The 27,742-nt window shown below is 39.8% G+C and overlaps 1 protein-coding gene and 1 long non-coding RNA gene across 2 annotated transcripts in view; one reads left to right on the top strand and one right to left on the bottom strand.

Moving 5' to 3' along the window:
* stab1 (stabilin 1) overlaps positions 1-7,459 on the top strand; it is a 96,767-nt gene extending 89,308 nt beyond the window's left edge. Inside the window, exons 68-70 of the mRNA XM_084739564.1 lie at positions 2,632-2,781; positions 4,438-4,542; positions 6,777-7,459. Coding sequence (XP_084595690.1) covers positions 2,632-2,781; positions 4,438-4,542; positions 6,777-6,845 — 324 coding nt within the window. The 3' untranslated portion in view covers positions 6,846-7,459. The remainder of the gene's footprint in view (positions 1-2,631; positions 2,782-4,437; positions 4,543-6,776) is intronic.
* Positions 1,676-27,006, bottom strand: LOC146332129 (uncharacterized). The gene is made up of 3 exons (XR_014772080.1): positions 26,896-27,006; positions 2,619-2,774; positions 1,676-2,272 (listed from the first exon to the last, which is right to left on the bottom strand). It is a non-coding gene; the product is annotated as an uncharacterized LOC146332129 (long non-coding RNA).
* Positions 27,007-27,742: the final 736 nt, after the last annotated feature.

Here is a 27,742-nt window from a genome sequence, read left to right as displayed (position 1 = left end):
CCTTCCTCCCCCACCCACTGTGGAAACGGTTTAACACATCTTGATCTCAGACGGTAATCTTCTTCTGGTTTTTGAACTTTAACATTAAAGTTCTAATCTGCAATTATTTCGTCAAGATAAACTGCGAATAGGCTTCTTTGTGTTTTTTCAAAATGTGATGTACCATTGTGACCTTTAACCAAAGTGAATAGCAAAGAATGGAATAAACAAACATTTTAAAAAAGTAAATAAAAGGAACAAAAAACACTTGTATACAAACCCTAAACAAGGTTGCTAATATTATGTGAAAAATTATAAAAGCTGATGGACGTAAATGAATTAACTTCTAGTTGCACACATTTGCCTGGTATTTCTGCACAGTTGCACATGCAGATTAGGCTACAATACTATTAGATTTAAACTATATGTATAATTAGATTCCAGTGATGGCTGTTTTCATTCAGGGTCAGAGGGAGATCACTGCCTACAACAACAAACAGCACTTCCTGAATAACCCCTAATTCTTCCTGTTCAAAAATAAAATCTAAATAAACAACGAAAAGACTAAACTCCCAACTACGTTAATATCTCTGCAGCTCTAAGTTACAAAATACAACAAAACCTCCACAAAACTCTCCTAGGAGGATAGTTACTCTACTAACGCATGTCAAACACTCCCGACCAATCCTGCGGTAGCAATCAAGTTGAATGGGCCAATCACCAGGCCCCACCTGTTCACAATTACACAGACACTCCTCAGTGGAGAGAGGGGGAGGGAGAGAGAGAGAGATCACACACACACACACACTCACTGAGGGCAGGAGGGAGAAAACTGCAGCAAACGACAGACATAAATCCACAAGTGTCCGAGGGTCATAACAGTAGGACTCTTTCTCGTTTGTGTTATCCAAACATTTCCAATAACTCCAGAACATTGTTAAGTCCAAAAGTCAAAATTTATTGATGTAATCATCTGCAAAATTCACAACACGTTTTCATCTAACAGTTATTTTTAGCTTTGATTCATATTTGCAGGTGTTTAGCATTTTTCAACAACGTTTTCACTGCGGCGAAAAACACTCACTGCTGTTTGCGACACGTGAAGGGAGGAACACACCTGAATTAATGGGGCCGTCTGGCAGTTCCATAAATTACTGTGAAACACTTATAAATTGCAATTAAAAAAATACAGAATTATGGTCATTATAAAAAGACAAACATAGATTGCAACAAACTCAAATATCTATGTATATAAAAATAATTTAAATTTGCTTATTTCACTCATTTCAGTGTATTTTCCAACAACTATTTAACAAAACAGAGAGTACACTAATACAAACAACTTATACACATTCAATGACTGAAAAAGAAGCAGGAGGAAGATAAATTTTACATTACCTGCCCCTTTCCTAATAATAACATAACTACAGATGGTCTTTTTCGTTTTCACAGACCACATAAAAAGCTTCAACAATATGTAATCGAATACAGTCAATAAAAAGATTCAACCATACTCAAACACCATCCATATCATTCATTAAGTATAGAATGTCACATTATTTTTTCTCTCTAAATCAGTGTCTGGAGAACTATTTCCTTCTATGATCCTCACCATTTGAACTATATAAACAACTTCTGTTTTTTCTTTTTCTTTGTTTTTTGAAATCACAGCGGTGTTTTTTTTTTTGTTGTTTGTTTGTTTTTTGTTTTTTTTGAGCACATTCCCAAGGGTCAGATGAGAGACAACATGGAGCCTGGAGGATTAACCACAAACAGGCCTGAGTGCTGCTGTTTTATGGTCTCCTCTGAGCATCATCAGATTATCACACACCTACATGAGGTCAGAAACAGTCAAACTCACAGCGTTCAGTTTGGTAAACACAACACTCGAGTATCACAGAACCTCCTTAAACCAGGTCATTTTATTTAATTAAACTAAACTCGAGTCCTGATCAGAAGACTATTGTTTGTTGATTGTTTCGTTGTAGACAACTAGAGCTTATTTTATGTCTCTGTCAGTTGTAGCCTTCATTCAACAATAAATACAGGAGTAATACATGATGCATAATAAGGAATACTAACGGGAATATAAAAGGAAGACTTACATCTGTAGAGTCCTGCTCCCACCATGCTTTGGATCTTCCAGCTGTGTGTCACACCTGTTTTATACATCATGGGACTTCCTTTAAGGACGCACCTGTGGATCCTCGCTGACAGCTCCTCTGACAAGCCTCCTCTCTCCCCGAGATGCATTTTAGAAAATCGAGACCTTCAAGAGGGCTGAGATCGATTCCTGGGTCACAGGCAGGAGGAGAGAGGAGACACAAAACAGGGAAATGAGAAGAGCTCCATCTTTATGTCTTCCCTCCACATCCTGTGATCAACTTCTTCTTCCTGTGATGAAAAACAAAATGGCTGCCAGAGTGGCTCATTTTAATTCGATGAATATTCTTATGTCTTCTTCTGGTAAAATGATGACCCAGCACACAGGGTCGCTCTGTCTCCATGGTGACAGTGCAGCACAGTGTAGCTGCCATGGTAATTAGAGTTGGACAGATGAAGTATGTGTGTGTGGTGAGGGTTAAAAGGTTCGGTGCGACGTCCTCATATATCAAGTGATTCTCATGTGTTTGTCTCACCTGTCGTCTCCAGATCTCCCCTCATGCTTCCCGAGGCCACGCCCACTCAAGTGGCACAGTGTCGGCCATCTTGGTATCGCTGTTGCTGATGTGTGTGTTGGCTGCACTCGGCTACTACGTCTTCAAAAACAAGACCGACGCCTTCCGCTTCCACTACTTCAGAGTAAGACAGACAGACACACACACACACACACACACACACAGTGACAGAGCTGATGTGAGCTGATATTGTTCTAAGCACCGACTCGGTGACCTGCAGGTTAAAGCAAGACCGGATTTGGTTCAAAAGTGAAACTGTTTTTAGTTGTCAAGGTTACAGGACACATTTTTACAACAGCTGTCAGTAACATCCCTTAATTAACTTATTAATTCATTTAAAGGGACAGTTCAGGCATTATCTACTCACCCTCATGACGATTAAAGGTCACGTTTCATTTTTTAGTCCAAAAAACACTGCTGAAGTTTCACAGGAAAACAGTGTTGCAGGATCTCCCAAACAATGGAAGTGAATGGTGACCAGTTTTTACATCAAAATAATCACAATTAGATATTTTCTCTTCAGCTCTTGCCTGAACACACACCAAGTTCAGATGGTGTCCATGGCTCCAAGCTAAGGATATACAGTTAAGATTTAGGTTGAAAACATGGTGTAAATGACGTCTTACAAGTCAACTTGGCATGTTGGGGCTTTAGGAGACTTGGATTACACCACACAAGCAGTATGGAGGTTTTTTTTTTTTTTTTGGGTTGTTCTTTCTATCTGAAAACTGGTCACCATTCACTTCAATTGTTTGGGAGACTCTGCAACACTTTTTTCCTGTGAAACTCCAGCAGTGTTTTGTGAAGTAAAAAACTAAACTAGACCTTAAATCGACATGAGGGCGAGCAGATAATGACTGAATTTTCATTTTTGGTTGAACTATCCCTTTTAAGTTGTAGAAAATATGATTTATAACAGCTTTTCTTCCTTGGCCACTCCACGGGAATCTCTGTTCTTAGTTTTCTTTTTCCTTCTAGTATTGTTTTGACTGGTGTGTTATTGTTATATCTGCTGCTTCTATGCTGCCATAAAATAAATAAATACAGTTAGGAAGTCATTTTCTTCAAAACAAAGTTGAATTTAACTGAAATATGTTTTAAATCATGTGTTGTCTGGTTTAAGTGGGGTTGTATGACGTACTTATCCATAGTCAGTGTGTTACCTGCAATTTAAGTATATGCTATATTTATAATATTTTCACTGTGTTACCTTGCTGTCAGACAGCCAGACTTCCGACAGAAGACCACTGTTAAATAAGACAAACATCACTTTCTCGAACAAACTAAACTCTTTTGACAGAAACAGTAATTTTACCCCACAGAAAATGGAGCTGCTGGTCTACCACTGTCTCCATCAGTTAATTAGTTTGAAATATTGTATGACTTACTTGTTTTAAAAGGTTAGATGAGTGTTACCAAATTACTATAATAACACAAACTAACTAACTGATCGCGGCAGAGCTCTGTGATGTAAATTACAGGTTTTGTCAAAGGAGTCTGGTTGCTTTGGTGAGAGTGATATAAAGAGTGATACAGCTTCAAAAGCTGTCTGACTACAATACTGTACACTGACTATGAATAAGTGTCTCGTACAACCTCACTTCAACAATCCGAACTATCCCTTTAAAGTCTGCACGTCTCCAAATCAGTGCTTTAATCACCGCAACATTTTTCATAACATTACAAATTATAATCAGAGCTGAGCCCGATTCAGCCGCTGGTAGTTTACAGTCGCCCTTCCAACATCTGACAGTCATTCCTGTTGTTTCCTCTGTGACAGAATGAGGATGAGGATGGTGCAGCAGGCGGCAGGAAGAAGCCCACGCTGGTCTCCATCCCCAACCCTCTGTACAGCGGCTCCAGAGCCTTTACCGAGCCGTTTGGGGTGAGTCGAAGAAAACTGAGTGTGAATGTGAAACATTATGAGGTTGGCAAAGTGCACAGTTTTGCTAAGGTACAATGCTACTTATCATTAGCAAAGAAGTGAGAAACGTCTCGTGTTTTAGCTGGTGCTGAGTCGCTTTCTCTAGTCTAGTAGGCGTGGTCAGGGCTCAACGATAAGACTCGCCCACTTGCCTGGTTCAGCAACTCACTTCATCCTTAATGTAATGCTGTTCTTAGCTTCTAAAATATGGAGATTTCCTGCTTTTCTTTGATCATCATCATATTAAACTGAATATCTTTGGGTTTTATGCAAAATGAGACATTTAACGACCTTACAGTTAACTTAATTGTTGTTTTTTGAAACAGCTAATGACTCAAACAATTTGTACAGGAGCAAGTAAACATCGACTTCAGGCAAGCAGATTTCTGACCAACTTACCTGACCAGGCAAATGATAAAAATGTTAATGCTGAACCCTGATGGCAACGTTGGAGAAACCAGTGAACACAAGATAGATTTTGAAAGTATCCATCCAAAAACAAAATCCCACCATTCAGCTCCTTCTCCAAAGCCACTCAGTCAAAACACATGAAGACACACTGCCTGACACTGACCGTTACCATTATGAATGTAAACAACAAACATGGCTGCTGTTAGCGCTCACAGCTGTCAAAGTAGCATCTTAGCACCTTTGAGGGCCGCCCAGGTAAATTAACGGCCGTCAAAGTAGATTTGGTTACCCATTTAACATTTTTTTTTTTATCCATCAAGAGAATGACGCCATATGTGATCGAGTAACTTGGTCTAGTGGACGATCTCCACACGCTCTGCCGCGCTCTCCCCCTCCCTCTCCTGTACGCACAGCTGCTGCAGTCTGTGTGACCGTCACACTCTGTCTGTGTGTTACTGCGCAGAGCAGAGAGTCTCCTGTTTAATATGCATGTCTACTTACGCAGTTGTTTTATAAACGCTCCTTAGTGCACCTGGTTGGTTTCAATCATTCAGTGCCACATTGGTTCGAACGATTTAATCGGCTCCATCATTAACAAGGAGTCTCCTACTTGCAGCTCAACTGCTGCTGTAAAAAATAGAATCATGGGTGAAAAAAATCCAAAAGGCGAATTTATAAAACTTCCTGCTGATGAAGACAGTCATCAGTAGGGCTGAACGATTTTGAAAATGATCTAATTGTGATTATTTGGACTGGTATAGCAGTTGTGATATGATATGCAATATTAGAGGTAATGATAATTTTTACATTATTCTTTTTATTTTGATTGAAATACATGTTAAAATAACTATGGTTTAAGTCTGTAGAATCTAATTTGTAGGACAGGACATCTCTGTCTCACAACATTCATTCATTTAAAGGTTTTTGACACATTTTGCCTTTAACAAATATTGTACGCTGCGTACGTTGACTACGCCCAATAAACTGAATAACGTCACAACATGTCAAGAAATTAAATATTCTTATTGAGGTCTGTACCAAATTAACATGTTTTCTTTCATCTGAAGAACAAAATTTTAGGCCAGGTCATCTATGCAGCACTACAGTACCTCATTATAATGCTTAATCATACATTTTGTCTTTTGATTTGGTTCTAAAATGTGGATATTGCTCTTGCAATTTTATTGCAATTACGATTAATTGTGCAGCCCTGCTGTCTTTTACTGAGCCTAAGAAAAGCATAATCGGCTCGTTAAATCCTTTTAAAACACACTTCATTCAAAATTAACAGGAAAAATGTGTTAAACTCACTAAAACCGTCTTTGTTAGTCTGTCCACTGTCTCGACAATCACCAACTCTGGTTTTGTCAAATTAAATCCTTAATTCAGCGCATTAAAAGAGTGGAAAGCAGCAAAAATTACAAAAAACACCCCCAAAAATTAGCCAAAAAAACCCAACTGGCTTCTTGTTTACCCTCAGAGGTTATAGCCTCTATATGAAACTGTAAAGGTCAAAGGTGAAGAGACTCATTAAGTCCAGGACACTTTCTGCTCTCTCGAGTTCAGCAAGAGACTGAAATCATATTTCTCCTTTACCTCTGTGCATGAATCTGTCTTCCCTGTTGTCTTTGCCTTGTCCTCCCCTCTACTGTCCTTGAACACACAGACAGGATTAATCTCTGAATGGTCATAAATATTCACTTAATGACCAAAGTATGTGGACATACTTGAGTGTACGTTTGATGTGGGTTTCCTGGTTTGACTATTTCCTCTCCCCACTACAGGAGGCCAGTCCAGAGGTGGAGCCAGAAGAACCTGAAGAACCTCCAAAGATTCTGGACCTGGACCAATAGAACCAGTCAAACTGGAGCTGCGTGTTTACATTTTTTAAACAACCTGTTTATTGTCATCTTCTCATGTTATAACATCTCATCAAAGAAACCTGTCGTATCAATACAACTGGAGCTGTCTGTTTACTTGTTGGCTTCATCATGGTTCAGCTTTTACTCCAAATAAGAAATGAAAATTCTCTGTTTACTAAACTCAGATGCTCTCTGGGAGGAGAACCAAATCAATACTATTTATCAGCAATGGATCAAATGACTCTGTGCAATGTGAAAGTGTTTCTGGAAGTTGTTTACACACAGAGAGACTGTCACCAACTCTGCAGCTCTATGATGCATTTTAGCCTCTAGTTTTACATCGAGAGGCACAGTTCACCCCAAAATGAAAACTACATATTTTTCCTCCTTCCTGTGCAGTGCTTTTCTAGATAGTTTTGATGTGAGTTGCAGAGTTTTGGAGGTATCGGCTGTAGAGATGTCTGCCTTCCCTCCAATGTAATTGGACTAAAGGACACTTGTGTGGCTCAAAGCATCAGAAGTACCTTTGAAAAATTCAAAACCAGTGTCTGTTTTCAAAAATCATGTTCTGGTTTTTCAAGATTTTCCACAGACCTCCATGTAAACAGGTTCATATAGGAACTACTTTCTTTTACCAGAAAGAAAGTCGATATATCAGAAACTCTGCAACTTATGCCAAAAAAATCTAGCTGGAGAAAATAACACTACAGGCCAGGGGAAAAACATCTTTGGGTGAACTGTCCCTTTAACGTTTTGTTCAATCTCAGTGTTTCCTGCAGCAGAAAGCAGCTGTTCTCATCAAACAAGCTCTGATGAAGCTCTGGTTTGGGCTCCACCAACGCCTGAGAGAAATATCTGAATCTTTAGCTGCAAAATGTTCCACTTTCTTCACCAGCAAATCTTGAACTTTCTGTGCCTTTTGATGCTCGGCAGATTTTACACAAGCCAGGTTTTGTCAGTCCAGGAAGCCAAAGCAAGCTGCATAGAGGTGCAGAGCTGCTTCTTAATTCACATCCTGTAATGTCTTATTCCTCTGTGCCATAGAGCTCTGTTGTTGTCCAAATACTATTAAAAACAATGAGAAACACTGTTTGACTAGGTGACATGTTCCTTCATCATCACTGACACACAGTGAAACTCATTATGAGTCAGTCTCACACCTTCCTGCTGCCGGGAATATTCACTTAAGAGTGCCAAATATGACTGAAAATAGTTCCAAATAAGTCAACTACTTCCTCCTGTTTCAGTAACATGTAACAGCTGTTTTAGGAAATGACTGAACCTTAAAAAAAAAAAAAAGAACGTATATATTTGTTATCAGCCTCATCCGTGAACTTGCACACTCAGAAGACTACTGTAAAACAGAAAACAGCGTTGTTTACTGCAGCACTTCAACAGAAAATATCTGTCAATGCATCCAGTCCACAGAGCGAACCGCACACAACAAGATAACGTTAACCACACGTTAGCAATAAAAACAATGAGCGGTTTATTTAAGAGACGTGCCCACCACACATCACCCCGCCTATAACATGGCTACCTACCAAAAAAAACAACAACTCAATTTTAAAATGATTTTATGGATTTTAAAAATCATCTCCTCCGGAGTCTACGATCTACAGTCTATGATCAGAACTGCATCCATAGCAACGGCCTGCTGTCCATAGCAACGGCCTGTTGTAATGAAACAACAGACCCTAGAACAGCCCAGGGATATAAACAATTGCATGAGAGCAGGTGGATAATGTCTCGGGTTTTGCGTCATTAACCCTGGCTGTAGATTTTTCTAGAGGACAGATACCATAAAACAGACTCTGTTCATAACAATACTCAGTTCAAACCAGCTTTGCAGAATGGTACTTTTTTGCAGCTGCTGAGGCAGCAGGAATTATTTGTTTTACTGCATATGGCAGTGTAACATTTGGGTTACAACAAAGAGCCAAATTTGAAGGGCAAAATGGAGGAGGGCTATCAAGGAAATTTACCGATGTATCAGCAGCAGAAGACCCAGAGAGATTTCACACTTACACAACCCCAAAACAAACGCATAGAAGTTCCTATTTCAGAGTGAAAACACCACAAACATCACTGTCAGTGAGTTTCAATTTAAATCTATGTTCAGGTGTAAAGTAGACTATGTGCAAAAAGTCACTTATTATGAATAAAATGCCAAACAAAGGCACTGGATTCTCAGAGGACAAACATCTTGTAAGATGAAAAATATTATTTATTTTTCACCATTGTCTGGAATCTTCATTAAAAAAAACAAGACTATGATTTACTAAATGTTTGTGTAAAAACTTGTGCAAACTTGATATCACCCGCACAAATGTACAAACTGATTTGTTAACGGTGTGCACTGAGGATTGTGTCTTTCAGGTGTGCGAGACGAGCACACACTGTCCATTTAGTGCGTCTGCCTTAATGAATATGCAATATGGGGCTTTTCTACCTTAAGGTGTGCAAAATACTGGGAAGAGAAAATGCAGATAGGTTCATTTAGCGCACACACTGCGATTTACGGAGCCTGAAAATAATTTCCGGTGACTCTGACTGCATTTGTATTTAATACGTTTGATAGAAATGTGCTAATCGGCTGAGCGGCACCCACAGATGGCTGCCGTTACCGTGGCGAGGAGGAGACATTCTGATTTAAAGTAATTTTTTGAGCTGTTTGCAGTATGCATTTATTTTTGTTTTCATTCAATAATCACAAAAAAACCCCATCATGATTAAACATACATTTATTGCAGCCTATTTGCAGCCAAACAGAGCTGAACATTAACAGCCGCTGTAGCCTAAAGAAAATTAACAGTGACCTTTGACTGACTCCTCCTTTTGGCAACATTAAATTTTTCACTGGGGCGCGTCCCCTCCCACTTCTCTCCAACAGCGTTCGCCTCTCCTCCCTTATATTTTGCTATCTTCTCTTAATTCTATCTTTTTGTTCTTGACTTTTTTTTCCCCTTTTGCTGAAGCTCAACAGTATGTTTATTTGCCTCTTCCACTAACACCTACATGGGATCGAATTTCATGTTGCGCTTGCAGTCATTCTGCTTTCTGTCCAAACTCCTCATGGCAGAAACCTGCACAACGCTCAAAACCCTCATTTAAATCCTGTTGCCTCCACAGTGTTTGCACCTGTTGTCATTTACACAATTATTCAATTCGTTGTTCACCTGCAAAGCGCACACCAACCAAACGTGCAGTATGTTAACACGCACACGCAATTTGGCACTCTTTATTTGGGATCTTAGTAAATCAAGTTTTCATACAGAATACTGAGCAGGTTTTATTGGCAGCGCTACTGGTAAATGGACTGCACTTATTTAGCACTTTTCTACCTCACTGAACTAAGCTCATTCACCCATTAACACAGTTTATGGATATGAAATAATGTCTAATTTATGCTTCATGGCTGCTGACCTGAGAGGCTCCACAGTCCTACACACTTGGCACGCTTTATGCTTTATGATGGGAGGCTCTGTCTGTCCGGAGGTACTGATAAGACGGACCTTGGAGGGGTTCCAGACTCCCTTGATAATACTGACGGAGAGACGACATTGACCGAAAGTAACCCGTATTTGTTTTCTTCCTCCCAGGTGGTGTGATTCCTGAGGACTTTAGGTGCCTTATAAAGCTGTAGGATGGACTAGGATTGTTTAAAGCTTTTATATCTGACTGTGTTCACGCATACATGATGCACAAGATCATCTGTGATAACAGATTTGCGCAATAAAAAAAATCATATTAAAGTAAAAACAACTGGGACTCCAGTTAATTCTCATCAAAATTTTCTACATCAGCGTGATTAGACTTGAATTTGCTTCAGGCGGTGCAACTTGATCTAAACAATTTGTGCTTATGAACCTGTTTCATCAATGTACAAAGACAGGAAGAAAATAACAGAGAGGACAAAGAGTTTCTGAGTTCAGTCAGAGGCCACGGTGAACACAAACACACACAGACACACTCCCACACGCTCACTTGGCGCGCCCGTTGCCTGCTAGCTTACAGCTCGACGCTGCGTTTCATTAGGAGCTCCACTTCCCCCTCATTGACTTTATCCTCAGCCCCCCGCGTGACGTAATGGCATACGATGCACGGAGGCCACCTGGAGAGCAGCAGGCGGGAGAGGAGAGAGGGATTTTAATGAAACACACTCGTCCTCGTTCACTTTGAGCCCAAACTGTCGTGGACTGACCGCCGGTTTTAGCGTAGCACTATACTTCTTTTTACAGTTAATCAGAAATAGCTGCAGACTCATTTCAAAGAGGCAAAGGTGTTTTAAGCAAGTGTCTGTTTTTTTTCCCCATTTGTGATATCTTGATTAACGTGTCTTGTCACTGGTAACTGAATAAATAAATATTTTTTGCACCAAATGCATAAGAGCATTGTGGGCGATATGCACCTTGGAATTCTCCACCAAGGTCATGTCTCACAGCTGGAGGACTTCCCAGTGTGTAAAGTAGCTGCCCACTGCTACTGCACTATGATTGGTCAAATATACAGAATGAATTTTTCTGTATAGTCGTACTCTGTATGGTTGGGTGATCACTATAACGTTGGCCTTTACCTTAACAGCGATGCGACTTAGCTAACTTACTAAATCACTGTGCGGCACCTATCCATACCCGTGAACGTTATCTATATTATTATCCCAAGCGCACAGACACTCTTGTGAGTCACAATGGATCGTTGTGTAACTTCACGAGCACGAGACTCTGACCCCTCCACCTCAAGAAACCACTGGTGAAAGTGCGGAGAGTGAGGCTAACACAGCTAACATTAGCCATGCTACAACTGCTGCTAACCTAACAGTTACAGGTAAGGACAAACGAGAGAAGACACAAAAATATTCAAAGCAATATATGTAGTAGGAGGTGCCTACTGGTGATGCTCCATCTCTCTATCAGCTATGGCATCCATTACGTGAAAAACAAAGTACTGCTTAAGACTCATTTATGTCCCCTTTATGTACAGAAATACATGGGGGGGAAAAAAGTGAAAAGTTTCTGTTTTCCGTGACGGTAAACTGAATAACTTTGGGTTGAGGACAAAACAAGACATTTGAGGACGTCATCATGGGCTTTAGGAAACACTGGTCAACATTTTTCACCATTTTCTGACATTTTGTGGACCAAGCAAGTAATCACTTAAGTTGCAGCCCTACACACATTCTCCACTTGCACAATGTAGCGTGACATATATCTGCTTTACGGACCACCCATGATTCAGTATACGTCTACGGCCACCAGAGTGTCTTTTTTACCCCCAAGTTATTAAAATACTTCACTTTTTACAGGTCGATGTTAACATATAGTTTATAGTTTTTTCTGTTCACTTTGTATATAGTGTGTATTTGTGTTTCGTATTAATAGTTAGGATCACTCTGATGTACAGATAACTGTTATTAAGCCACAAGCATTAGGTTGCTATAGCTCTTTTCTACACACTGTGCTCGGAAGAGCTGCCAATAGTGAGGGTGACAAACGTACACTGTATTGTAAACGTGAGCATAACGTGTTTGCTGCTGTTTGGGGTAAATTAAAAACTTATTCCACATATCCGTCAGCTGTTTTGAGCTGGTAGGAAGGCGAGAGGACACTGTTTGCAGCGCTGACACCGAGCTGTGTGCACCGAGCAGACACAGACAGCGGCACTGCTCGGTCAGTGTAAAACACAAAGGCAGCTTAAAGTCTGGAAATCGGTGTAAAAAGGTCTTCTGTGCAGCTGACCGCCCTCCTTGTAAACTTCACTTTGGTTTTCGTCATGTTTACAGCCAGCAAGGCTAGCTAACTGGCTAACCTCACTGTTTAAAAACACCTATGTGATTACCAAACTGATCAAAAATACAACCTTAACACAAATACACACTGTATACAAAGCAAATGGTAAACTATTAACAATGTGTACAAATCGAACTTTTAATAACTTCGGGATAAAAAAGAACTTTGGTGATCATAGATGTAAAATGCAGATTTGACACCAGAAGCCGAGTGGCAGGAGGTCCGTAAAGCAGACATAAGTCACACTACAAACACTCTAATTCCAATTTTTGGTGAAAATGTATTCTCTCAGGATTTATATATATTTGATTTATGAAATGTCTTGGTCTGCTTTATTTATTTATTTTTTAATTTATAAAGTTTTATAAATTTTATACATTTTTATAAAGTGAGCAGCAGTAGAAGATGATGATGTTCTTTAGCATGAAATCATCGGTGCTCAGCTGCAGATCCGCGGGTCAGAGAGCATCGTGACCCGGGCACAGAGCAGGACTGCTTGCACCACAGCCCCAGAGAATCACACTGCAGCCGGGGCAGAGGGCGCTCCACCCCCCCCAGGCCACTCGGACAGAGTTACAGACGGGGGGGCGGGACACACACCTAATATTAACCACACTGCTGACAGTGATGTCACACACATTATATGAAGAGATAAACAAAAACATGAAGTTGATATTCTGCTTATAAATGTGTCTTTCACAAAAATGCCGAATGAAGCTTGAACAAAATGTTTTTTGTGTCTGGAACTAGAAGATCTGTACTTTCTTTTGATATATTCAACGTTAATATATTCAAAGAACTGAACATTTTGTGACAGAGTTAAGAGGACTGTCAACAACTTTACAAACATAAAATGGCTGTTCACTACAACTGTGCTGCGAAATGAAAAGGAATAACATTTCATCAACTTTTGTCTTTTACAAGATTTAACAGCCAGGAGTTTGATCTTTTAAAATGTATTTTCCAGCATAATTGAAGAGTAAAAATCAAAGCACTCTCAAAATACGATTTTTTTTCCCCCAGTTCTCAGGAATGAGTGGAACACATCCTCTGGAACAAACAAGCAAGACAACAGTCAAAAGTTATCCTGAGGAAGACAGAAAATTAAAAGTGTCTGACATCAGCAAACACGGCGACGCTGGAGGAGGAACGTTCTTGAGAAAGAGGCAGTGTTGTAGAAAGGGCTGCAACTAACGGTCATTTTCTTTTCTCGATTAATCAGTTAATATTGTTTGCTTTAAAATGTGAGAAAATGGTAAAAAATGCAGATCAGTTTTTTCCAAAAACCTAAAATGACGTCCTCAAATGTTTTGTCCACATCTTAAAATATTCAGTTTACTGTCAGCGAAGAGTGAAGAAACCAGCAAATATTCACATTTAAGAAGCTGAAATCAGAGAATTTTTACCTTTTTTTCTTAGAAAATCACTCAAACTGATCAATCAATTATCAAAACAGTTGGCCATTAATTTAATTATCAATTAATTATCGATTAATGGTCTTAATTAGTGGTCTATGTGGCCGTTAATTGACGGCAAATGTCATTTTTATTTCCATCCAGGATCTTCAACTTGTTGTGTCCTGTGGTTGTGTTGAGCTTTAACTATTGGCTGACCATTGGTTACGCTGCCCCCATGTCTGGTGATGCTGCTCCGCCCGCCCCTACACGTAAACAAATAAGAACAGTCTTGTGATGGTAACATCTGTCAAAGCTGAGAACTGCTGGTGTTTCAATTACAACAACATGAAGTTATGATCCTCTGTTGTTTTTTTTTTTTTTTGTTAATTTCTTTGCTGCCAGAACTGAATATTTACTCGTTTTGTTTAAACATCAAAACCACAGAAATCTGTTTCAGTCGTCAGGCTGATTGTATTTGATGTGTCTGTGTCTCTCATTGGCCTCCACATCTGTTCTCTTCTCACTCCTTATTTTCCTTGTGGCTGTCTAAACACGAGAAATGTGTGTTGTTTACACAGCCAGCAGTTTTTTTTTCACTCTGGTTTTTCTGTGCAAAAGCAGCCATGTTGTTTACGATGAAAGGAGCCAGTTTGTTTCTTCTCGTCCTTCTTCTTCTTCTTCCTCTGCTTCTCGGCTCGTCTTTTCGAATAACCAGGCAGAAAAAGAGATTGTTGTTATTCTGCTGCGTCTACGGCTGGCTCGCACTGAAAAACCCCAAACGCTTCCTCTCTCTGTAGACCTTCACTTTAAATAGCTTTCCACCTCTGCTGCTGACGTTCAAGACACAAAAACAAGCCTGACCTCCTCCCTCTGCCGTCCATGTGGCTGTCAGACGGTTTATTGGTTTGACAGTTCAGCTCAGAGCATTGCACACAGTCTACGTGGAGTGTAATTACACATTCAAGCCACACCGAGATGAGAATATCTGTGACGAGGTAACCTTTCCAAAATGGAGCGCGAGCAGCTGCGGAGGTTACCGTTCCGGCTGTTTCTCTGCCTGCTGAGCTCCCTTCCCCCCCCAACACACAAAGAGCTGCGCGGCTGCAGAGCGGAGCAGCTTGGAAATGGTTCTGCCTGAGAAGCTGAACGCTGTGGGGGAGAAAGGGGGGGCCGGTGAAGACCGAAGACCCCAACCTCCACTGCTACAGGCTGGCTGGCTGTTTGCCGCCACTGCAGACCCGACGGCAGGTTTACTGACAATGGGCGGCATTCGATTTTTTGGGGGTGGGGACAATAGACGGTACACTGAATTGCGCGAAATGCAGGCCTACTACATATGTTGCCTGTAGCCTACAGTCTTATGTACAACCGGAATATAAATATTATATAAATATTAGGGCTACCAAGTCGACACGTAGTTGTCAGTTTAAGCCACTGGTCGACTAGCACATTAATGACACTAGTTTAATTTAAATATATATTTTTGGGGGCCATTTGCAAAACTGGTAATGATTCTGAAAGTGTCAGAACAACCAGCAGGAGACTGAACGTTTTGTACATATGTTTCAACACATTATAACATTATAACACAAGTCTCGTTGTATAAAACACAAGAATAAAAAACTTCCAACTACAAAAAAACAAAACACTTTGCGACTTATCACCATTATGGACGACGAGTTCTTCAGAGGTGGCAAAAGTGCACACATTCTGTACTCGAGTAGACAGATTCAACTTCTTTACTCAAATAAAAGTGGAAAAAAAATACAGGCTCTGAAACGATCTCAAAGAATAAAAGTAAAAAGTCGTCCTCTGAAGGACATTTCTACTGGCTGTTTCTGTGCAAAACTAAACTGAACCTCTTTTACTCCATGGTCGAGTCTCCCTCTCTCTCTCTCTCTCTCTCTGCCTCTCCATCTTTTTCATTGTTTTTTATCTCTTATGTCATTTTTGTCTCGTTAGATTTTTAACATCTTTTTTGTCTTGTTATGTCTTGTATGTCTCTTTTTTTCATGTCATTTTCATCTTGTTGCGTCTCTAACGTTCACGTTGTGTTGCGTCATTTTTGTCTTGTTTTGTCTGCTGTTATTTTCCCTTAAATGTCATTTTCATCTTTTTACATCTTTAGCATCTCCTTCATCTCAAGTCTTTTACATTGTTTTTATCTTGTTTTATCTTTTACAGAGTTCTTATCTCATTACATCATTTTTCATCTTGTTACGTCTTTTGCATCGTTTTCATCTTGTTTTGTCTTTTACGTCATTCTTCATTTTGTCGTTTTCATCTTGTTAAATATTTTCATTTGATTTTTTTACAGTGTTTTTATCTTGTTACATCTTTCATGTCATTTTCATCGGTCAGTTTTTGTCTTATGTCTTTTACGTCACATCATCATGTTTCATCTTGTCTTTTCCTTCATTTTTCATCTTACATTGTTTTCATCTTGCTACATTTTAACATCGTTTTTGTCTTGTTACATGTTTTATGTAGTTCGGCACATTCTGCTTCTGCTAGCATCTCATCAAAGGCCCTTTTGTAATTCCTTGCACTCTTTTTGGCCTCCTTATCCTTGGTCTTAAACACTTTCTGGACTTGTTTCTGGAGCCTCAGCGACTTGGTGCTCAGCCTCTTGGTTCTTTTTTTTTTTTTTTGGTTAAATTTTCTGCCAAGTGCCAGATAACAGCCAGTCTTTGTTTTTCTCTTCTGTCTGAACACAGGTGTTCTTGATGGTTTCCCATTTGGTGTGAATATCATGGTCATCATCAGATGAATCAGCCAGAGCATCAAGAGCACCGAAGCGATTTCTCATCTCCAGCACAAACTGTTCACTGATATTCTGGCATTTCAGTTTGCCAGTGTCACCTTGTCTTTTGCATTGACACGGCAGTTTTACTTTGCAGAGTTTCAGCTTGATATAAAATGTCACCAGACAGAGCTTGTGACATGCAGATGCCAACAGAGACCACTAACACTGGACCTGTGCCACTTCACATTGATTAAGATGAGGTCGATTTGGTTAGTTGTAACACCATCAGGGGCAGTGGTGGATTAAGTACTCAACCTCAGTCAAAATTTAACTTAGTTAAAGTACTAGAGTACATGCTCTTAAAAGTACTTAAGTATTCAAAAGTACAAATTACAAAGTACATTTTCTAATATCAATCAGTGGTGGACAGTAGTGAAGTATATTTACTTGAGTACTGTACTTAAGTCCATTTTTTGAGTATCTGTACTTTACTTGAGTATTTGTTTTTTTGGAAACTTATGACTTTCACTCCATTACATTTCAAAGACAAATATTGTACTTTTGACTCCACTACATTTCTAGGAAGGTTGTTGTTACTTTTTTCACTGAACACATCGAAGTCAGCTGTTGGTGTTTTTTCTTTTCTAAAATATAATTGGTCACATGCTGTGTTCCTCACAGAAAGAAAACAATCACATTAGCTCCTCTCAAATGGGACTGATGTAAAAGCAGAAATACGTCCAGTCTCACTAACAAGCACAAGCAAACTCTCCCTCTTTCATTCAAACAAAAAGCGGTAATGGTGACGGCAGGAGAAAGACAAAATTAAATCTCAAGATGTTATTATAATTATTCATTATTCCAGGTAGCTTTTAAAGTTGGATTGTTTTTATAAGGGTGAAAAATACGACATAATTTATGTATATATACTGCCTCTGAAGACAGAAAGAAATCTCAGTTATTTAAATTTTTGATTGCATTTCTATGCTGAAGTTTTTATAGGTGTTTCTACAGACTTTGTGTAGCAGAGTGGTTCAACAAGCAGGTCAGTGCATCATCAGGTGGTTTCAGAGAGTTACAAGCTCCTGTAAATGCATCATGAAAACAATACAGCATGTATTGATATTAGAAAATGTACTTTGTAATTTGTACTTTTGAATACTTAAGTGTTTTTAAAAACATGTACTTGTGAATACTTAAGTATTTTTAAAAGCAAGTACTCTAATACTTTAACTTGAGTAAAGTTTTGACTGAGCAACTTTCACTTGTAGTTGAGTAATATTTGACCAGGAGTATCTTTGACTCAAGTACTGGCGTCAAGTACTTTGTCCACCACTGATATCAATACATTGCTGTATTGTTTTCACAGTGCATTTACAGAACCTTGTAACTCTGAAACCACCTGATGATGCACTGACTTGCTTATAGAACCACTCAGCTACACAAAGTCTATAGAAACACCTATAAAAACTTCAGAATAAAAATGCAATCAAAAATAAAAAGGACAGCTATTGTCATTTTCTGATATAACTATTAAAATCACCACGTTGAAGCCAACTGTAGGAAGTTCTCCAGGTCTGTTAAATAACTGAGATTTCTTTCTGGCTTCAGGGGCAGCATATACATAACATAACGTCTTGAGATTTAATTTTGTCTTCCTCCTGCCGTCGTCATTACCGAGTTTGTTTGAATAAAAGATGGAGAGCTTGCTTGTGCTTGTTACAGAGCGCCTGGATGATGCATTTCTGCTTTTACATTAGTCCCACCTGAGAGCGGGTTCTGTGATTGGTTTCCTTCTGTGAGGAACGCAGCGTGCGGCCAATCACATTTTAGAAAAGAAGAAACAGCAACAGCTGACTTCAAAACTCTGCTGAGCCTAAAAGTAACGAGTAACGACAACCTTCCTAGAAATGTAGTGGAGTCATTTCTTTGAAATGTATTGGAGTGAAAGTAATAAGTTTAAAAAAAAATTTTAAAAATTAAAAATACTCAAGTAAAGTACAGATACTCAAAAAATGTACTTAAGTACTCAAGTAAAAGTACTTCATTATGTCCACCACCGATCATGTGACCTCTATGTGAAACCTTGGAGATGTGTGAGAGACGCGACAAAATAAACAAAATGATAAGAAAGGAAATATTCTCACATTTTTTTCCCTTAACAAACAGATCGCCTTCTGAATTAAAGTTTTTTCTAAACTCCATAAAACACAACTCAATTAAACTCCCCAAAACCATCCAGTCCCGTCTCTCCACTGTTGTAACAATCACCAATTTGGTCGAAATAAATCCTTAAATTCACTGTGTTCGATGTGAAAACAACCGGACCCTACAGGCCGTTTTACTCTCACGTCCTCAGCGACAGCAGCACCTGCCACTCTGCAGACCATTAAATCAGCAAAGTTTGTTAAGAAGTTGTAAAACACAAACTGAAGACGTCAGTCACAGCCTGCTCACCTGACAAAGCATGCACAATAACCAAATGTAGCTGACGACTGAAGCAAAAGAACGTCACGGCCTACTTTCTCCTGGAGAAGCTTCTTCGCACCTCCATGTTTCCCTGACATCAAGGCGGCACCGTCACACACCTCATTAGCTCCTGAATGAGAGTGTTTGTTGGTGTGACAGCATCCTCTCGGTCGGCAGTCGTGATGGTTATTCACAGACATCAGAGGCTTTATTTAGAAATGATTAACAATCCAGATGTTTTCTGTTCCCATCAGGTCACATGATGGTTTATCGTGCAGAATGACTCTCAAATCGCTCGGTTTCATCTGTCAACAAGATCCTTATCAATTCACTTACTGTGAATGTGAATCTGAATGACGTGGCTGGTGTCGCTGAAGACTCCTCAGCTGTGCCAGGTGTCTTCAGGTTCTACACCACAACTTTTCAACCTTCAAAATAAAAGGGATAGTTCACCAAATAATGAAAATTCAATCATTATCTACTCACCTTCATACTGATTGAAAGTCAGGTTTAGTTTGTTTTTTTTTTAGTCCACAAAACACTGATGGAGTTTCACGGTAAATCATTGTTGCAGAAACTCCCAAAGAAAGTAATTGGACAGAAGTTTCAAACAGGTTGGAGCTGGAAAATGCCTCCATACTAGGGTTGGGTGATGGGACTAATATATCGTCTACTGACGATGGGCTGAATCCATTGCTGGTTGCTTTTTTGGGGGCGATATTTGTCATTTATTTTGCTGATGTAATGGTCTGCAGCTCCGCACCGCGCTCTCATCCAGCGGCACAGTACACACCCACTCATGGGCCATGAGTGCACTGAGCTGGATGAGGAGTGAGAGGAACAGCCTGCACAATCAGACTCTTTGCACTCTTTTCACACGCTGAATTAAGGCTTTAATTTGACCAAACCAGAATTGGTGGTTGTGTTTTTCTGTCGAATTTGAATGAAGTGAATTTTCTGGGGATTTAATGAGCCAATTAAGGTCGTATTAGTTCAGTAAAAGACAGAAACATGAATTTAGAAGGTGTACGGTTTCTCCTTTTAAAAAGAAAAGTAAGTGTGTAAGTGTGAGAATATTTAATTTCTACACACTTTGAGAGCTTATTTTGTCTACAAGACGTATTGAATGTACACAGTGTGCGTAACGTAGTGAATTCACCACTTGCGCACATCTCCCAGCTGAGACTGGAGAGGATTGGAGGAGGTGGGAGGGGGGACAAAGATATCGCCAATGGCTGATTGATGGCCTGGCGATGGTCATTTTTAACGTATCACCCAACTCTACTCAATACTGCTCTTCCGGTGTAGTCCAAGTCTCCTAAATCCAAACATGCCGATTACTTTTGTGCACACAGTATCACACCACGCACAACCAGTTCAGATGGTGTGCACACGCAGGTGAACGTGGCTCCAAGATAAGGATCTAGAGTCAACTTCGCCCAATATGCACCATGTTTTTAGCCTGAATTTTTACTGGAGATCCTTAGTTTGGAGCCACGTTCATGCACAGTCTGAACCTGAGTGTGCATTGTTACGATGTGCAAACAGCATGTCAGGACTTTAGGAGACTTGGACTACACCAGACGAGCAGTATGGAGCCTTTTTATGTTTTTGTTGTCCGTTTGTTTTTTATGTTTGAAAACTGGTCATCATTCACTTCCATTGTTTGGGAGATTCTGCAACAGTGTTTCCTGAGAAACTCCAGCAGTGTTTTGTGGACTAAAAAACTAAACTCGACCTTCAATCAGCATGAGGGCGAGTAGATAATGACTCAATTTTCATATTTCGGTGAACTCTCTCTTTAATGTGAGTTGACTCCCATCATCACTTATTTATAACTTGAATAGATAAGACACCGTTATCTCACTGCCTTGATACTTTCCACAAAATTACCTCTTGTCTGAAAACAATGGTGGTTACATTTTCTCCAGTCTTCGAGGGAGTTGGGTACACATGCATTCCTCCCATGCCTATCACACTTGGTCACAGACACACTGGTGGACCTGTTGTGAGGTACAGTCTGTGCTGTTTTGGCCAGTTCTTGACCTTTGCTCATACTGTCTTCAAATAAGGACAAGAATAATCCACTTCCAGCCTCATCCACACTGTCAAATGAATCATGATCTCCTCTGAGTGCTCGCCACGATAAATTCCACAACATCAATAACTGATGACAGGTAGTGCTGATCATGCATCAGCTGATCTGTATTGATGAGAGTGGAGATCCCCTGTCCTGTCTGCGTGTGTCTCTTTATCTCTCCATAGTTTCACACACCTGTTGGTCTTTCATTCATTGCAGGATGCTTTAATAAGTCCTCTGCCACTTTCCACAGCATGTTTCCAGTAAGGCTGCTCCCTGATAGCTGCCGATTCAAATCAGTGACCTGTAGTCAACTGAGATTCTTCCAGTCGAGCGTTTGTTTTTCTTTCCTGTGTCAGTCAGTGTGCATTACAGTTACAAGATAAAACAGATAGAAGCTTATAAAAATGCACAGAGAGAACATTTCAATGATGAATTAAAGGGAATAATAAATATGTTTCTATATTAGCTGGTGTACTTCTTAAAAAACATCCTCTGGACTACACAGTCAGCTGAGAGACAGTGAAAGGAGTGGTTGGTAAACAAGTTTCAGCTCATGCTTTTTTATCTGCGTCATTGTTCACAGAGCGATGCAACAGCATGACAGGTCGTAAACTTTACAAACCGAGTCTCTAAATCACCACAAACCACAAAACTAACTGTGATGGAAGATGAGACTGGTTATGGAAATGCAGAACAGCCCGATGTGCTGTCAGACACCTCATCCAGTTTCACCTGCAGAGCGCTCAGAGGACGCAGAGAGAGCAGGTGACACTTATTTGTTTGTTGTTTGCACTTGTTTTCGCCACTGGCAGGCTCAGATTGTTATTGTTAATGTCTGACAATATTGTGGAAATGATCACGACAATGAGAGACCTTATTTTAAAGAGTAAGATACATTTTGTTTAACCGGAAACAGCTGTTTGATTGATCTCACCGACGTCAGCAGAATCCTTTTGCATCATCATCATCAGCTTCATTCAAACTCAGAAACTAAATAAAACTCACCAAAAACATCTTGTTTGTTCTTTCCACTGTCCTAACAGAGGGTGCATGTTTTTAATTTATCTGACTCCATGAAAATATTGATATTTTCACATCACAAATCATGAAAAAAAAGACATTAAAACCAAAGTCTATCTGGTAAAACATGTTCATGTAGGCTCATACAGGAATTTAGTGTGGCACACTGCACTGAAAAAAAAAAAAGGATGAAGTGTTGAATATTTGTATAGGATGGGCAAATCTTTATCAACTAAAGAAAATCTTAGTCAGGGACAGCCCAAATATCCAGCTGGTAAATCCAGTCACAGTAAAGTGATGTCTGAAGGTGACGCAGGTGATTCAAATTTCTGACATGAGCAACAGAATGAGCCTCTGCTTCAACTGAATATTCCAGCTGATCGCAGGGTAAATACCAAGAGCTTGTGAAAGATCATTTTTCTGCGAGATTAAGTAGTAAAAATCACCTGCCTGAGTTTTACAGGGCCGAAATTATTCAGGACATATATGTTGCAGCTTGAAGCTTGAGTTTTTTGTTCATTTTGGAGAAGTTCAAGGCTAATATTAGTGCGGCAGCAAGGCCTAGTACTGCTGTACCAGCTTTTTTTTACCGCGCCTGTTTCACCGCAGCCTTTTTCTATTGGAAATGTAGCAGCATTTTCCATTCGCTTCACTTTTTGTAAAAAAAAAAAAAAAAAGAAAAAAGAAATGTATATAATAAATAAAAATTAATATCACCAACTATGTTATACAGTGTGGCCTTTTACACTGTGAGCCAACATCACAAAATCAAAAGAGGCGTGACTCAACACAACAACACACCGGTCATCAGCTGATTCTGCTTGTTTACAATCACACACTGAGCTGATAACCTCTTGATTACCTTTTTATATGTTCCTGGCCATCGCTTCCTCTGATAAAGATAAATTAAAATGATCAAAGTCCTGTGAGATTGTCTGTGGGGAGGATTTCTCTCCTCCCGTTTGTCTCTGTGTGTGTGTCTGTTTAGTGCAGCTCTGTGTTAGCGCTGTAAAAAGTGTGCGTTCATCTCCCTCCCTCTCTCTGCTTAAAACAGCTGACAATTATGCGGAATAAAAACAGCAGCGAACATGTAACTCAACAGCGTCCTGTCCCGCCGTGCCGGCTTCCTTAAATCCAATCAAAATGAGTTTAAACCAAAACCGACTGGAGAGGAAGCACGCTGCTGTACAACACTAGACAAAATGCAACACTGCACCATGGCATACTGCACAATACGTTTTATTTCGATTATCTTGTTTTAATGATCGCGAGAAGCCAAAGTTGAACTTGAAATTCGCTTAATTGTCCCGCCCTGTTTCCTTGACCGGCCACAAGCTTCATGAACTGTTGTATCGCTGCCTACATCCTCAGACTCATGCATTTCATCGACAAACTGCCCCAGCCCTGCACAGTTCTCTTAACTGCCTCTAAGTATTGCAAAATTAGTCCAACATCATCCCAGCCTGAGGGATCAGCTACATTTAGCAACATGCTAGACTCAAATTCAACAGGATAACCTACAAGATGAACAGTAAAACAAACAAGCAAGGAATGCTGACCTCAAACATCTCAGAGAGGTTAGAAACAACCATTCTCAAAACCTGGACACTGGAGGACATTCCCAGATCACATGGGCACCGAGAACAGGAAGGATCAGGAATAGCTTTCAGATTCCTAGGGGTTAAATATGTTCTGTGACTGAAATATTTTAGACTAAACTGTATCCCAGTCAAAGGCTGGGTCCAAATCGGGAACCTCACTTTTAAACATATTCTGCAATGCCAGGGGTCTATATGCTTTCTGTAACACAAACTGGAAACCAGTCAACTTGTGCCTCTTGTGTAGTATTTTGTGAAAAGGATGAGGTGTGAGAGTGTGTCACTGACTATATGTTGTACACTCTAAGGGATGGAAGTGGCTGAGGTGATAAAATTAGTAAAAATCGCAATATTCTTGACCAAACACCTTGATGCTGCAGGGATGACTTTCATCAAATATTACGGTCACAAAATATGAACCCAAAGAGATTTTTTGATAAATAATCATTAGTAATGTGGATATTATATTATGACTGAGAGGGCAAGACAACACTTACTCATGTAGCCTGATATTGATCGGCAGTCTGTATGAAAATGAAACGATCAATGAAAGAGTAGAAAGCAGCTCCACACTGTTCTATGTCATCAACGCACCCACTCGCTCACGCACAGACTTTTGACGAGGCAGGGTTAAGAGTGTGCACAAAAGAGCAGAGTTGCAATTCATATATGAAAGGGGTTTTAGTAGTCAGTCCTGTTAAAGTCCTTGGAAAGGTATGAACCAGCGTCTCCCTGAACAAAGGGATCTCTAGAGGAAGCTGCGGTCCAGAAGACGCAGGATCAGTGTGTCTGGTAACTACAACACCGCCTTCACCCAGCCAAGTCTTTGAAGTGGGCTGAAGGGCAAACACTGATCACAAAAACATCATAAAACTTGGGTGAGTATTCTCACTTTTCAGGCTCCAGCAGACAGCACAAAGCCTCGACTCCCTGGAGGGCACACAGGTAAGCCTCCGCCTTGGTGGAGCAGCATCAGATTTCCTAAAACTCCCTGGGAATAGATTCTCCACTCCACTGACTCTTCTGGAAATGAACTCTATCACAGATTTCACTGGTGTGAACTGCCCAGAGAGAACAAGCATATTGATGGAGTGCAACCAGTCATGACAAGGAAAAGATGGAGAAAACTACTGGAGTTTTTTTTTCACCAAACAGTCCAGTAACTTGACTCAAAAACTACTAGCCTGTTTAGCAGGGGATCAGAAACTTTTACAAGACCTTTACCTCTTTTGACCACAGGAACCATGGACTACATTTAGTTCCTTGACCATACTTCCTGGTTCCAAAAACGTCCCTGCTCTGGGGGTTAGTGCTTTCCACTGGCACAGAAACAATCGCAACACCCCAGCTGCTTCAGCTTGTGTACTATTGCACAGTAAACAAACACTGGAAGCTGCTAGAGTCAATATTTACTTTTCCCCCACCATTAACAAGATATCTCATCACTGAAGACACAATTCTCCCCCCCGCCGAGATATTCCATCAATTGCCGTTTTCACTGCCTGGCAGTAGGGGACGCTGTGACACATCACCTGACAAAAATTTGTCACTCAAAGAAGAGAACTGCCGAAATTCAGCAGCGGAGAAACATGACAATGTTGTGTAGCATGAAAACATTGGTGCTCAGGTGCAGTTCTGCTGGACAGAGAGCACCATGACTCCTTGCACAGAGTGAGGCTAATCACACCACAGCCGCTGAGACTCTTGGACACACACAGCCAACGTTAGCCACACTGGTGACAGTGACGTCACACAGGTAATATGAAGTGATAAACAATCCGAAGCCGTTGATCCCATTCTTCAATAATGAAATCCTATGTGAAATGCCACTGCAAGTGAGGCACTTTGCACCGGACATTATGAACATGACACATTATCCTACAAAACATGACAACAATTCACTAAATGCATGGACCCTGCAGCATTACAGCATTTAACCGGCGTTGTACATTAATAAAATATTATTAATTAGTATTCCTGGTGCCATCTAGAAAAGGCAACATTTAATTGAATAAGAAAGCACATCCCTTTTCACATGAACAAACTGTTTCATGGTGGATAGTGAGTCTTCACTCTATAATAATTTCTGTTTTGCTTTAGTATTTCTGCCTCTTGCTTTCAGTTATCACTGTTACGAATTTATTTAATGTTTTACTTTTACTTTTTTTACCTGTTGGCTTGTTTGCTGCACTGTTGTTGTTGTTGTCTGTTGGTTTGTCTTGTCTGTTCTAAAATGAAAATAAAAAAATTCTGATCACAAAAAAACAGGCGGACAACTACAAAACACTCAGCAGATTGTCCTTTTGGAGAGAACTGATAAGTTTCCTGTTTTCTTGTCATTTATTCATTAAATCTAACTCAAACACCTGAGTCGTGCAGCAGTAAATACAAAGAACAACACACCAACTCTGTGTTGTTGTTTCCTCATGCATGGAAACTGTATTTTAATAGCCAACATCACTTGTTTTACCTGTCAACGGACTAATTTGCCTAATCTTCAATGTTTTTCAACGGAAACACAAACAGGACTTCCTGTTTCTGGGCTTTAGTTCCTGTGAATTCATAGCTCCTGCAAATACTTAGTCAAAAAGGATTAGGCCTATACTTTTTGTCCATTATTCTTTGTTTTTCTACTGCATCTGAGGAATCGTTAAGAGAGGTGAAAATTAGCCAGCTGGCTATTACTGGCATATTTAAATAAATGTTTATCATTATGCATTGTCTTTATAAATTACTAAATTAAATCAGAGTGACAAACTGTTCAGAATGAATGGCTTTGAAATATCTTTTAGTGTCACAGCACAGGTAGGACTGGTAGGAATTAATTAACTCTAAGCCTCAGGCTATATTTAAGGCTATACCAGGAACAAACAGGCCACAACATGCATGTACTCAGTGCCATCTGTTGCCGACACCAACAAGAAAGATCCAAGCCTTACCTGAACCCCGCTGAGCTCGACTCATCTCCCGATGTGTCACTTCCATCATCTGGGTGAGAGGAGCCAGGCCATTAGTGGATTTCCAAGTTAATTTTCTTCCTTGGTCTGTTACTGCAATGAAACAATAAGCAAATAATGTTTCAGTAGGTTTCAACACCCCAGTCTCTTTATTTAGACACATGCTGTAACGGCTGGAAAATAAACAGTACTCGGTATAACTGCAGTATCCAATCACAGATAATAATTAAAAGCTGATATTCACATGGACAAGAATCAGTGCATGTATCCAGTGGTGGAAGAAGTATTCACATCCTTTACACCGAGAAAATACTCCACTGCAGGTAAAAGTTCTGCATTCAAAATATAATATATAAATATAGAGAGAGAGGCTGACAGTAGCCTTAGTATTGTCAGCAAGTAAATTTAATCCAGCTGTAACAAACACATACAAGCAGAAGAGGTGGCTACAAGTGACTGACATAATAAATGCTAGAAATCTGTGAAACGAATGGAGGATGAAAAAATTAAGAAGTATGAAAATAATACTGTGACAAAAAGAAAGGAAACAGCTGAACACTGACGCAACTTGACCAAAAAAGTTTCAATAAAACAATACAACTAATTGGAGATATCAAGGTGTTATGGTATAAGGAGGTGTTTAGAAATGGTTTTCAATACCTTTGTCGTAAATAAAGTTATCTGAAAACATAGAAGTTGCAACTGTTTTTTTTTCTCTGATGTAAAATAAAAGTAGAGAATGAAATTAATTTATTACAATGGGGAACTTAACCAAAATAATAATTATTTGGAGGTAGAAAAGAAATAATTGTTTTCTATTTTGAGAGTA

This window comes from Lutjanus erythropterus, chromosome 2 (genome assembly GCF_056507025.1).
Source record: "Lutjanus erythropterus isolate fLutEry1 chromosome 2, fLutEry1.hap2, whole genome shotgun sequence".
In the NCBI taxonomy this organism is placed as follows: domain Eukaryota; kingdom Metazoa; phylum Chordata; class Actinopteri; order Lutjaniformes; family Lutjanidae; genus Lutjanus; species Lutjanus erythropterus.
The sequence above is the reverse complement of the archived record's forward strand: the minus strand, read 5'-3'. Positions and strand labels throughout refer to the sequence as shown.